At 32.9% G+C, this 13,706-nt stretch overlaps 1 protein-coding gene across 7 annotated transcripts in view; it reads left to right on the top strand.

The window, feature by feature from the left end:
* AGTPBP1 (ATP/GTP binding protein 1) overlaps positions 1 to 13,706 on the top strand; it is a 180,769-nt gene that overhangs the window by 121,074 nt on the left and 45,989 nt on the right. For all 7 annotated transcript variants that reach the window (XM_031945451.1, XM_031945454.1, XM_031945455.1 and 4 more), the window contains exon 25: positions 4,728 to 4,888. In XM_031945451.1, the coding sequence (XP_031801311.1) occupies positions 4,728 to 4,888 (161 nt within the window). The remainder of the gene's footprint in view (positions 1 to 4,727; positions 4,889 to 13,706) is intronic.

Raw genomic sequence — 13,706 nt, forward strand, 5'->3', positions numbered from 1 at the left:
AAGTTCAGTTTTGGACATAATTGAGTTTAAGTTGTTACATATAGGGAATCTTATCTACTTCAGGATGTCTAATGGCAGATGTAAATAGAAGACCAGAGGTCAGCCTTGTGATTAGGTCTAGATAAGTAGATTTCAGAGTCATCAACATGGAGATAGATGATAATTGAATCTATGGGAGCTGATGAGATCATTGAGCAAAATAGTATTTAGAGAAAAGAGAAGTTGGCTCATGACAGAATGCTGTGCAACACCCAAGGTTATTGAACATGATCTGGATGAGAATTCAGCCAAGGAGAAGGCACAGTCAGATAGGTTGGAGGAAAACCAGAAAAGACTAGTGCCTGTGAAAGATTAGAAAAGAGAATATCAGGGAAGTAGTGATTGATAGTGTCAAAAGTTTTAGAGAGGTCAAGAAGAATGAGGATTGAAAAAAGGCCATTGGCTTTGGCAATTTAGAGAGAGCAGTTTTAGGCTGAATGATAAGGTCAGGAACCAGTGACAGTGAGATAAAAAGTACATGCCTCTATAACAGTTGATCTTCTCAAGGACTTTAGTCACAAGGGTCATGAGAGATACAGAATGACCAAGGGAGGCTTTTTTTGAGAGTGAAGGAAAGATGAGTATGTTTGTAGGTAGTAGACAGAGATTGAAGCTAAATGAGAAAGTAGGAATAAAAGAGAAATTTGCTGTAGGCAGTGAAGTGCCACTATGTCCAAGAAGAACCAGCATTAGAACCATGCTTCATATGTCTTCTATCAAATGTATAAAATATGCATTGGAACATATATTTTCCATATAAGTAGGAAAGTTTGACTTTTCAGTTACCAAAGGCTTGGTAGAAAAGGATCTGTGATTGGAATTTAACTTGAGAAAGATATACCTAATTCAGAGGAAATGGGATATATAAAGGGGGGAGAGACAGAATTATTGTACATTAAGAATCCATGTTCATTATAGAAAATCAAAAAACCTTGTTTCTCCATGTGATGAAAAGCATTTGAGTGAGGATTAATGAACCTAGAAAAAAAAATGCTCTTCTAGGTGTATAATACAGACTATTTGGATAGAATTGTGAAATATCATAACAAAGCAGTATTGAAGAGATCTCCATATATATATATATATATATATATAGATACTCTCTGAAAAAAAGATAAATTTATGACTTGCCTTAATACATGTCCTTGTATCCCTCATCCTCAAAAAACCCTAGCTTCATTCTATATTTATACTTCCTTTCATGCCCTTCTATCTCCTTTATGCTTATTGTCTTCTTACTTCTCTGAAGTTTGACTTCTGATGATATTCATCTGGAATTGCTCTCTCCAAACTTAACAGTGATCTCCTAATTGCCAAATCTAATTGCTTTTCTCAATCCTCATCGTTCTTAACTAATTTATAGTCTTTTACCTTGTTGACCACCTTCTCCTTAAAATATTGTTCTTTTTAGGTTTTTATTAATCTATTCTTTCCTGATTGTTATCCTATCTGCCTTATTTGCTGCTTCTTAAAATCCTTTTCTTACTTTTCCTCTAGGTTGTGCTTATTGATCATGCCCAAAGCTCTGTCCTGAACCGCCTTTCTTCTCCCTCTACATAATATTTTCTTTGTTTATCTCATAAGTTCCCATGGATTTAATTACCATCTCTATAGAGATCATTCTTAATTTTTTTTTTTGTTTAGCCCTAAGCTCTCTTCTAACTTCCTTTTTTACTCCTCCAAAAACTCATTATACATCCCAAATTGGATGTCCCATGAACATCTTCAACTCAATATATTCAAAACATTATTTTCACCCGATTTTCTCTGGTCTTTCCTATTAACTGTCAAGGATACTATAATACTCCTAGTTTCTCAGTCTCAAACCTAGTTGTCATTCTTCTGTTTCTCATTCTCTCATTCCTCAAATCTAACTTGTTGCAATTTATGTCAATTCTGCCTTTGTTACAGCTTTGAAATATTACTTGTTTCATCTTGACACCCTGGTGCAGACCCTCATCACATTACAGATGAATTGTAGCAATAATCTGGTTTGTCTTTCTGCCTCAAATTTTTTTAATACCTTAGTTTCCTCTATGTTCAGTTTGCCAAAGGGATCTTTCTGATTGACCATGTCACTCCATTACTCAATAAATAAACTCAGTTCATCATTATCTCTGGGATTACATATAAAATTTGCTGTTTGACATCGAAAGCCTTTCACATTTCTCCTTTCTACATTTTTAGTACTCTTATACGTTACTTCTCTCTGTGTATTCTACAATCCAATGATTGACCTGTTTGCTTTTCTTAACTTCAGAGTCTGGCTTTAAATATTACTTAGTACCACTTAGTACTAATTATACCTCAGTCAAGGAGGATTTGTTACTCAAAGAATAAGAAGGAATATTACAATTTCATCTCTACCATGATTTCTCTCTCAAAAAATGAGTTTTTCCTCTGCTAACTTTCTTTTCAACTTTCATAGTTCACTCTCTTTTGACTCCAGAACTCTTCCTATTTCAAATGACTCCAAACTGTCCAGTTTGCTTTTTTTAAATTAAATTTTACTTGTTTCCAAATGAAGATCTTCCTGATTAACATTTCTATTTCTTAAACAGTACCAAATTGCTGTGATGATTGTGTCTTTTAGTATAGCTTCAGATCTAATACTGCTGGGTCTCCTTTTTTTCCAATTTTTCCTGTTAATTTCCTTGACATTTTTTGACCCATTTTCTTCTAGATGAATTTTGTCATGATTTTTTTTCTAGTTTTCTGCAGTAATCTTTTGGTAGTTTGGTATATGGCACTGAGCAAGTAAATTAATTAGATAACATTGTCATTTTTATTATTTTGATTTGACTTACATATAAGCAATTAATATTTCTGCAATTATTTATATCAGTCTATTTCTGTAAAGAATATTGTATGATTGTTTTCATTTAATTTCTGTGTGTATCTTAGTGAGTAATAGATGCCCATGTATTATCTATCTATCTATCTATCTATCTATATATATATATATATATATTTGTAGTTATTTCAAATGGAATTTTTTTTTCCTGAAGCATTTTGTTGATACAGAAATCTTAGTAATTTGTATTTTTTTTTATATCCTTCAACTTTGATAAAGTTGTTTCAATTAGTTTTTAGTTGACTCCAGGGTTCTCTAAATAAACCATCATATTGTCTATAAAAATTTGTCTATGAAAATTTGTTTCCTTTTTATCCGTGCTTATTCCCTCAATTTCTTTTTTTTTTGTTTGTTTTATTGCTATAGCTAGCATTTCTAGCACTATATTAAATAATAATAATGATAATAGGTTATCTTTGGTTTACCTCTGATCTTACTGGAATACCTCTAGCTTATCCCCATTACAAATAATGCTGACTTTTGATTTTAGATAAATACTGCTTAACATATTAAGTAAAGCTTTGTTTATTTCTATGCATTCTATCATTTTTAACAGGAATGGGTATTGTATTTTGTCAAAAGCTTTTTCTACATCCATTGATATGATCATGTGATTTAGAAAATTAATATGGTCAATTACATTTATGCTTTTCATCATATTGAACCAGACTTGCATTCCTGGTATAAATCCAGCCTGGTCATAGTGTAATATGCTGTTGTAATCTCTGTGCTAATATTTTAAATGTTTACATCAGTATTCATTAGCGTTTCAGATCAAGTTACAGCCTAGAACTGATGTAGCTCTTGTAGTCAGAGACACACAGCTACTGTTTGCTTCTGAACTTGTTTCTTTCTCAATACATATCCTGGTGCCCATAACTATACTTTACCTTGGCATGCCATCCCTGTTTGCAAGTTTCCTTTTTAATCCCACCTTGAATTTATGACCTAGCACTGGTGAATGAGTGACAGAGCTGTCCAAATGGCAGCTGTTACTGCATCCGACACAAAGTTGAGATCTCATCCTATGGGTCTGGGACTTCTTCCTTAGTCCTTTTTTAGTTCTGAAATACTCTATGTAGTGTGCCCTTGCTCAGACCCTACTCCCATTATCCACAGACTTCTCTGTCTCTCTATGCTGACTTGGACTGGAAATAAGACTTACTGTGATTGAGTAATAATTGGAAATTCCAGAAAAAAAATTTGCTACATTTTCTAGATTTGGGTAGAGGAGTTGTATGAGGGAATTCAATGTACTTTCCCTACTATTCTGTGACTCCACTCTGGCCGATTTGTTTTTTCAGTCTGCCAGGAGCATAGCAGATAACTTAATTTCATCAAGTTTGGCTTAAGAAACTTAATTCACTCCTGCCCCCCCTTCAAAAGAAGCAATGAAGTATAAACACTTCTTTACATTTCTGTTATACTTCCTTTATGATATCATTAGAACAAACACAGGAGAAGAAATAGAGTTATGAATAACCTTGTTTGAATTGACTGTTATGATAAATAAATTCATGGCTGTTGTCCTGAGAATCCTTTCCCATGTTGCTATTATCATATTTCCATTAGTTTTGATCTAAATAACTCTTTTAAAAAGCTCATGCACCATAAATATCTAAAAGAAAGTTTCTCAGAACAGATAGTTTCAGACACTGTACCTAAGCTCAAACCATGTTATTAATATCTTAAATTCAATTCAAAACTCCGAATTACATTTTAAAGCTGATTATGCAGTTCTTTTTATTTTCTGTATTAAATCAATATGAGTTATGACTAACAGTCAGCAACTATTACACCTTAACCTCATATGTGTTTTTATTTCATTTATTAGGGTTTACAGATTGGGACAAGAGAATTAGAAGAGATGGGAGCAAAATTTTGTGTTGGTTTATTCCGTTTGAAAAGACTAACATCACCATTAGAATACAATCTGCCTAACAGCCTTCTTGAGTTTGAAAATGACTTGATTGAATCTAGCTGCAAAGTAACAAGGTAGTGTAATCCTTTATTTTTTTTTTCCTTAACACTTAAACTTGTCAATATTTTTGTAGGGAAAAAGGAAGAAAATTTGGAAATCCTGAGTATCTTCAGGATATTTTAAAATTAGTGTGTGTTTCTAAGATCACATGGTAAAAATTTTTAATTTTTAGACTCTGTATTAAGGGTCACATTTTCATGAACCCTAGCTTTATATTTTTGAATATTATTTCCAGACGGAGCAACTAGAAATTCAGTAGTGTATAATAATTCAGATAAAAAACAAACATCATATAATGTTACTACAGTAATCTAACATTTGACTTGCTTTTTAAATCAGAAAGTTTATTCATTTATAGAAGGGAAGTAACCTTTTATTTTTGGAAAGTTTATGTTAATGCAAATATAATAAGCCTTGATTAATATCTGACATTTATATAGCGCTTTTAAAGACTACAGAATGTTTTACATACATTATATCTGTGTAAAGAATTGTGCTAAGAGAGGAGATAAATAATTTAGATCAGATAAAACCTCTGTCCTTAAAGGGCTTAAATTTCCCCAGAATTATAAAGTATCAACATTGATAACTATAATTCATATCAGATAAACATTTCATTAAGATATTAAAAACCAATAATTGTACACTATTTCAAAGTCCGATTCTTCTTGTGCAGCAAATAACTGTATGGACATGTATACATATATTGTATTTAACATATACTTTAACATATTTAACATGTATTGGTCTACCTGCCATCTCGGGGAGAAGATGGGGGAGAAGGAGGGGAAAAATTGGAACAAAAGGTTTTGCAATTGTCAGTGCTGAAAAATTACCCATGCATATATCTTGTAAATAAAAAGCTATAATTAAAAAAAAGGATATTAAAAACCAACCAACTGTTTAAGATCTAAGGTCATTCATGGGGAGAAGGGGAATCAGAGAAGGTTTTATGTAGGTGATGGTATTTGAGTTGGGTTTTAGAAGATGGTTAAGAATTAGGTGAAGAAAGGTCTTTCTAGTTATAGGAGAAAGTGTGAGTAAAAGTGTGGAAGTGTGAAAGCATAATGTGTTTGAGGAGGTAGAAAGCTTGTCTAAGTTATTAGTAGGAACGCATTGTGTGGAGAAGAGAAAAATGAGAGAAGTCTGTAAGAGCTGGATGGTGCTAGGTGGTAGAGGGCCGTGAATGCCAAGCAGAGTAATGTGAATTTTACTCAAGAGGCATTTGAGATTCATTGAAGATTTTTGAATGTGAGTAAATCTAGGGCTAGGGATACATTACATATTTTCAAAGATTGGAGGGTTTGTGAGAGCAGAAGTAAGATGACATTTTTAGGCTATTGCAGTAATTCAGAGAGGTAGTAATGGAGGCCTGTACTAAGGTATACTGTGAATAAAATTTAAAGAACTTGCTATCTGCATATGAAACATGAGGCAAAGGGAATAGTGTAATCCTAAAATTTTCCAAAAGTAGTTCCAGTAACTATGAGCATAGGAGACTATAAAGGATGGCACCTCAAGCAGAAATGAGGAAGGTGGTGATTACCAATATCAAAAGATGAACAGTGGAGAAATAGTATGAATATTGAGAAAGGATCAATTAAGAAGTCATCAATTAAGAACTCTGAGAACAGTTTCAGCCAAGTGATATAAGTGAAAGCCCAAATACAGAAGATTTGAATGGATAGTAAAAAAACGAAAACATTTTTTAAAAAGATGTTTAGTAGTGAAGGGGAGAAAAAAAGATGAGGTAGGAGCTAAATGCATTAGGCCCACATATGGCTTTTTAGATTTTTAGAGATTTGAATACCTTCATAGGCAGATGAGAATGAGCCAATGATAAGTAAGGGTGAAGGTAAAAATGAACCAGAGGGATTGATGTCTTGATGAAGATGAGAGAGACTATAAGGAAGTAGTGGAATTAGACTTATTAGAGGGATATCTCTCTCTTCTGTGACCAGTGGAACAGAAAGGATCATGCTGCTGAGGAGTTTTGAGGAATAGAAAAGGTCTAAGTGAGCTTATAATGGGTAATCTTAATCTTTTCTGTAAAAAAGGAGACTGGGCCATCTGATAAAAAGTGTTTGTGCTCATGGTGTTGTGGGAATGGGGGTGGGTTGTGGTGGAAGTGTAATTGTAAGAATAGAGGAGAAAAAGTTTGGAATAGTGATAGTAGGAAATGAGATTTTAAAACAATCAACAAGAGTAGAATAAAATGTCTGTTGACATTCAAGATAAAATTTATGTACTATGAGTTTGCAATGAATGAAATTTTAAAAAATTGCCAGTGTCACTTTGGCAGAAATAAAAAAGTCAGAATGTGAGAGTTATCTAGGGATAGTGAATTTGCAGGTTGGAAACAAGTGCTTTTAGAGTAATAGCTAATTAAACCTTAGAGAGAGAAACTTTGGGATCAGGACTGATTAAGAAGGCAAGACATATAAGCCAGAGTGGAAGAGATGGATCCGGAGACCATCACTTTTAACCATGAGTGGGTTAAAAGATTGAATGTTATGTTAAGAGTGAAAAACAGATTTAGTGTGAGAGTGAGCCAGAAAAATGGACAGATTGTAATTAAAGTAGAATTTATAAGTTGTGAATTTTTGATAATACATGATTCTGAGAGAGGGTGATAATCACAGAGTATTATTGTCTTTTTTGATGCTTGCTTCTCGTAGGTTTCACCTAAATTTTGATACTCAGCTTTAAGTTTTGTTTTCCAAGATTGGATTTCCAAGATTTCCAAGATATAACTGTAGTGAGAGTAATAGAAGGGATGGATTAAAGCTTGAGTAACAAAACTCAGCTATTCAGGTATAAGATAAGGGCTGGACAACAACTCATTTGGAAAAAGGATCTGAAGGTTTTAGTTGATATTGTGTTACAGAAGCTGAAAAAGCCAATGCAATCTCTGGCTGTTTTAAGCAACAGGTTTTCTGGGACTGTGGATGTCATATTACTGCTCTACTCTGCTCTGGTTATACTATATCTTGAGTGTTATGTTCAATTCTGGGCATCAGATATGAGGAAGAATATTTTGATGATAAGCTGGAGAAGACCAGAAGAGGATTGGTCAGTTCAACAGTCATTTATGAAGCATATATGTCAGGCAGGTAGGCTACAAAGACAAAAATAATAGTAGTTTCTGACCTTGGGAATTTTACCTTATATTTGACACCCCTCATCCCAAAACAAATATGCACATATAGACCCAGAGCAGGATGGGAAGGGGCTTCAAGTCTTTGCCATGTCAGAATAAGTAAAAAAATTGGGAATGTTTAGCCTGGAGATGTGAAGACTTAGGAAGAATATAATAGCAGATTTCAAATATTCAAAGGGGTTATCACATAGAGAAAAGATTTGATTTTCTCCTTAGTCCTAGAAGGTAAAAACTAAGAGTAGTAGGTTGGAGCTGCAAAGAAACATTTTTTTCTTTATATAAAGAAAAATTTCTTAAAACAGAGACATTTCAAAATGGAATAGGCCTTCTTGGGAAATAATGGGCTCTACCTTATTTCTGGCCTTCCCCCTTCCAACTCTTTTTTGCCCTTCCCCCTTTTCATATCCCTTTTCCCTTCCCCATTTCTCTTTTCATTTTCTCCTTCTTTCCCTTTCTCTTCCATTCTTTTTCCTCTCTTCTTTTACCGTCTCTTTTCCATTTTCTTCATTCCCTTTCCTCTTCCTCTGTCCTATTTTTCTTCCATCCTCTCCTTTCCCTTCTTTCCCTCATTCTCCTTTCTTTCCTCCTGTCTTTTCCCCTCTTTCCCTTTCCTCTTTTCTTTTACTCTTTCCTATTTTCCTTTTCCCCTTCTACTTGTGATGAGGTTAAGTCCACTAGAGGGTGATGTGATGACAGCCTTGAAAGTATTTAGAATGACACTGACTCTCATATGATGCACTTATAAATATCATTTACTAAATATTCAATTCTGTGGTGATAAAACAGTTACCAAGAAATCCCAGAATGAATGTTATCTTAAAGAATATTTCTGTTGCAAAATGGTTAAAATAGTGCTTGAAAAGATTGTCAAGTACAATGCTTGTGGTTGCTGTTTGGCATATATTAGTAAATACAGAGCCATGGTTAAAAATGGCAAGGTTTTGGAATCTATAACATGTAGAAAATAATTTTGCTATGCTCCACATTTATGGCAAATAATAGTCATCGATGTAAAATATGATATCATTTTGTATCCTATCTAAGATAAGATATGGAGAGGATACAAAACAATATTTTTTGTTTTTCTTTTTTGGGGGGGGATAGGGGTAGGTAGTTGGGGTTAAGTGACTTGCCTGCAGTCACACAGTTACTAAGTGTCTAAGGACAAGTTTGAACTCAGGTCCTCCTGACTCCAAGGTTAGTCCTCTATTCATTGCACCTCCCAGCTATCTAGGATACAGAAATATATTAACAAATAATTGCAGATTTAGGAAATAGGCTTGGTAAAAAATGTCTTAAGACATTGGGTGTTATTTTGCCTAAAGAATAGAATGGAGAGAGAGCCATTTAATAATAATGGTAAAATTATGACAGAGTATTAGATATATACACATAGATATCCACATACACACATACATACATAACCATGTATGTGTGAGTATGTGTAGTGATAATCCATTGAGGAAAGGATAAGATTGAAACAGTAAAAAGTAATTTTATATAACCTGATTGTCTTCTGAGTCAAATAGAGAATTTGTGGGAGAGTGTTCTCCCTTTTTTCTTTTCTGATACCTATTTGCAATACTACCGTAGAAGAATTATACTTAATACTGTGAATATACCAGGATGAAGTCAAAATAGGTAATGTAAAGAGGTCCAGGTTTCTCTGTCCACAGCTTCTTTTGTGTCCGTGTTAAGATATCCTTTCAAAGCTATGAAGGATTTTTTTTTCAAAGGATATTTTTCATTATTGATTGTAGAGACCATTGGATGATTCTTCATGGGAACTTTTTTTTACTCATTTAAAAAAATTAATGTTATTTTATTTTTCCAAATACATGCAAAGATAGTTTTTTAACATTTACCTTCACAAAAACTTATGTTCCATATTTTTCATCTTTTCCTTTCCCTTATTTCCTCCTCCAGGCAGCAAGCTATCTGATACAAGTTAAATGTATGCAATTCTTCTAAAGATATCTCCATATTTGTCATGCTGAGCAAAAAAACAAAAACAAAAACAAAAAACAAAAAAAACAAAAAGGGGGGGAAAAATGAGAAAAAAAACAAGCAAATAAAAAAATGAAAACATTATGCTTTAATCCACATTCAATCTTCATAGTTCTTTTTCTGAATGTGACTCTTATTTTCCATCACAAGTCTATTGGAATTGCTCTAATCACCTCATTGTTGAAAAGAGCCAAGTCCATCACGGTTGATCATCATATAATCTTATTGCTACTATATACAATGTTTTCTTGGTTCTGCTGACTTCACTTAGCATCAGTTCATGTAAATCTTCCCAGGCTTTTTTGAAATTAGACTTATCATCATTTCTTATAGAACGATAATATTATATTACCTTCATATACCATAACTTATTCAGCCATTCTCCAACTGATGGGCATCCACTCAATTTCCAGTTCTTTGCCACTACACAAAGAGCTGCTACAACCATTTTTGCAAATGTGAATCCTTTTCCCTCTTTTATGATCTCTTTGGGATACAAACCCAGTAGAGACACTGCTGGATCAAAGGGTGTGCATCTTTTGATAGCCCTTTGGGCATAATTGAGAATAGTTGGATCATTTTACAACTTCACCAATAATGCATTAGTGTCCCAGTTTTCCCTCATCTCCTCTAAGATTTATCATTATCTTTTCCTGTCATCTTAGCCAATCTGAAAAGTATAAAATGGTATCTCGGAGTTGTCTTTCTTTGCATTTCTCTAATCAATAGTTATTTAGAGCATTTTTTCCTATGAGTAGAAATGGTTTTAATTTCTTAATGTGAAAATAATCTATTCATATCCTTTGACCATTTATCAATTGGAGAATGGCTTGTATTCTTATAAATTTGAGTTGGTTCTATGTGAATCATAAAAGCTAAATTGGAGTGGAAAATATAAGATGGAGTAATAGAAATTTGCATATGTAAATTGGCTTTTATAATACAAATTGTGAACTAGATTATGAAAAAGTAACTCAATACTTTAATAGGTCCATGGTTCCATTGATGTGTATACTTACTCCATTGATGCAAATCATAACTCATCCCTGTATTTTCATCCCTTTTGATTCTTATCCATTTCCTCTCGTAAATCCTTCATAGAGGATTTGCTTAGTGAACTGTTAACATTTTGTGGGTATTTGTGCAGCATTTGGGCTATCCATCTGTTATCATCATTTTGTCTTGCTAGTTAATTGGTCCAGCTCCTTTTTTCAATTATATATTTTTGAGGTGTTATCCTTTATTCCAAGAAATCATTGAAAGTAAGCTATAACTTACTTACACCCATAATACTTATGATCCAACTGTAATTTTGATTCTTTGGAGATAGTAGTATTCTATAAGCCTCATAAAAATAGTATCATCAGTAGATTTGTCTTTTAAAATAAGTGTGTGTATGTATGTAAGAGTATGTGTTTGTGTAAGTGTGTGAAAGAGAGACACAGAGAGAACCAAGGGAGGGAAGGGTGGGAGAAAAAGAGAAGAAAGTGAAATGCAACCTGATATTTATTTCCTGTTAAATTGTAGTTCTATTTTTTTTGTCCTTCTGTCATACCTGTTCAAAATTTTATGTGAAGACTGAGTTAGCACCCAGAATGCCTTAGAATCAGCCGGAGTCAGGATAAGCAAAAGTCCTTGGTCTTTATTCTTAGTCTTTAGAGGTAAAAGTGAAGGGGATGGATGCAGGATCTCCACAACCTCCCTTTCTCCTCGTCTACTGCCAAAAGTAACCCTGGTTTGATTTACTCCACCCTTTAATCCCTCCTACAATTATCTGTATACACCAAAAGATTGAGCCAGCACAGAATAGTGGGAAGGGCTATTTTCCAATCATATGCTAATAGAATTATTGTCCAATTGGTAATTAGCCTTAAGTGCTCAGTTGTCTGACTCCAGTGCACCTATTCAGAGTTTCAGCCCTTTACAATTTTATATATGTATATGTGTATGTATGTATGTGTATATATTTATGTATATGTACATATAAGTATATATATAAGTGTATATATGTGTGTGTGTGTACATACATACATACACATGCATATAAATAAATAAATAAATAATACTATGTCAGTGACTTGACCTTCAGACTGAATGTTGCAGTATGGACAATGAAAAATTTTCACCTACTTGTATTCTCTTGTTTCTGGATGGTTAAGCTAAATCTCTTTTGAGTAGCCTTAGATCTTACTAAGAAGGTACTATAATATTTTGGGACTTGATGCAAGGAGCATAATGTCCTTTGTAAACAACAGATATGGATATTTACCCCATTAATCTGGAATGAATTTTCTAGTTGGACTATGGAGAATAAATATCCTTCATGACAATGTCAGACAACTAGAGGAAATGCACTTCTCTTTGTTTTATGCTTTTAATGACATTGATAATTAGGATTGTTGAACATAATCATTTCTGTGGTTGTAGCTGATCACATATGATCTTAATGTGTCATTTTGGGGCATGGGAGTAATCAAGCAGTAAACAAAATAGGGATTTATATTTCCTATGTCATTAATTTCCCATTCTGTAATTTACAGACCCCTAAGGTATTCTGTTATAAGGGGTCCACAAATCCATATGAAAATCCATTAATAAAGAAACATACATTTATGTATCTTTCAAATGTTTATAGAGTCTGTTATGATAATTAATAATAAAGTACTTAGTAAATGTTAACTATCATTAAAGTTTACAAAGCATCTCATATACTATGTCTCATTTAATCAAATCTAAAAATCAGAGAATAGATTAATAAAATTGAAAGTAAGACAACTATTGAATTATAATCAATAAAACTAAGAGCTAGTTTTATGGCGGGAAACAACAGAATAGGTATGCCTTTGGTTAATTTGATTAAAATAAGAAAGAAGAAAAGCAAATTATTAGTATGAAAAATGAAAAGGGTGAATTGACAACTATTGAAGAAGAACTTAAAGCAATAATTCAAAGCTATTACATCCAACTGTATTTTAACAAATCTGACAATCTAAGTTAAATAGATGATATAAATTGCCCAGATCAACAGAAGAGGAAATAAAGTATTTAAATGACCTCATTTTAGATAAAGAAATTGAACAAGCCATCAGCGAACTGCCTCAAAAAAAAAAAACAAAAACAAAAAACTCTAGGGCCAGTTGGATTTAAAAAATGAATTCTACCAAACATTTAAAGAAGTGAATTCCAATACTATATAAAGTATTTGAAAAATTTTTATGATTCAAATATGGGCCTGATACCTAAACCAGGAAGAACCAAAACAGAGAAAGAAAATTATAGACTGATATTCTTAATGAATATTGTTGCAAAAAATTTTAAATAAAACATTAGCAAAGAGATTACAATAGTTTATCACCAGGATAATACACTATGACCAAGTAGGATTTATACTAGGAATGCTTGGATTGATCCAATAAATGCAAAAAAACCAAAAACCCTTTTGACAAAATATAGCACCCATTCCTATTTAAAAACATCAGAGAGCATAGGAGTATATAGAATAAGCAATATCTCAAAACATCAGCATCAGTAAACATACGTAATAGGGATAAGGTAGAAACCTTTCCAGTAACATCAGGTGAAGATGTTCATTATCACCACTATTATTCAATATAATACTATAAAAGGTATCAAAAGAATTAGAATGGGCAAATAAAGAAATAAAA

Source organism: Sarcophilus harrisii, chromosome 1, assembly GCF_902635505.1.
Source record: "Sarcophilus harrisii chromosome 1, mSarHar1.11, whole genome shotgun sequence".
In the NCBI taxonomy this organism is placed as follows: domain Eukaryota; kingdom Metazoa; phylum Chordata; class Mammalia; order Dasyuromorphia; family Dasyuridae; genus Sarcophilus; species Sarcophilus harrisii.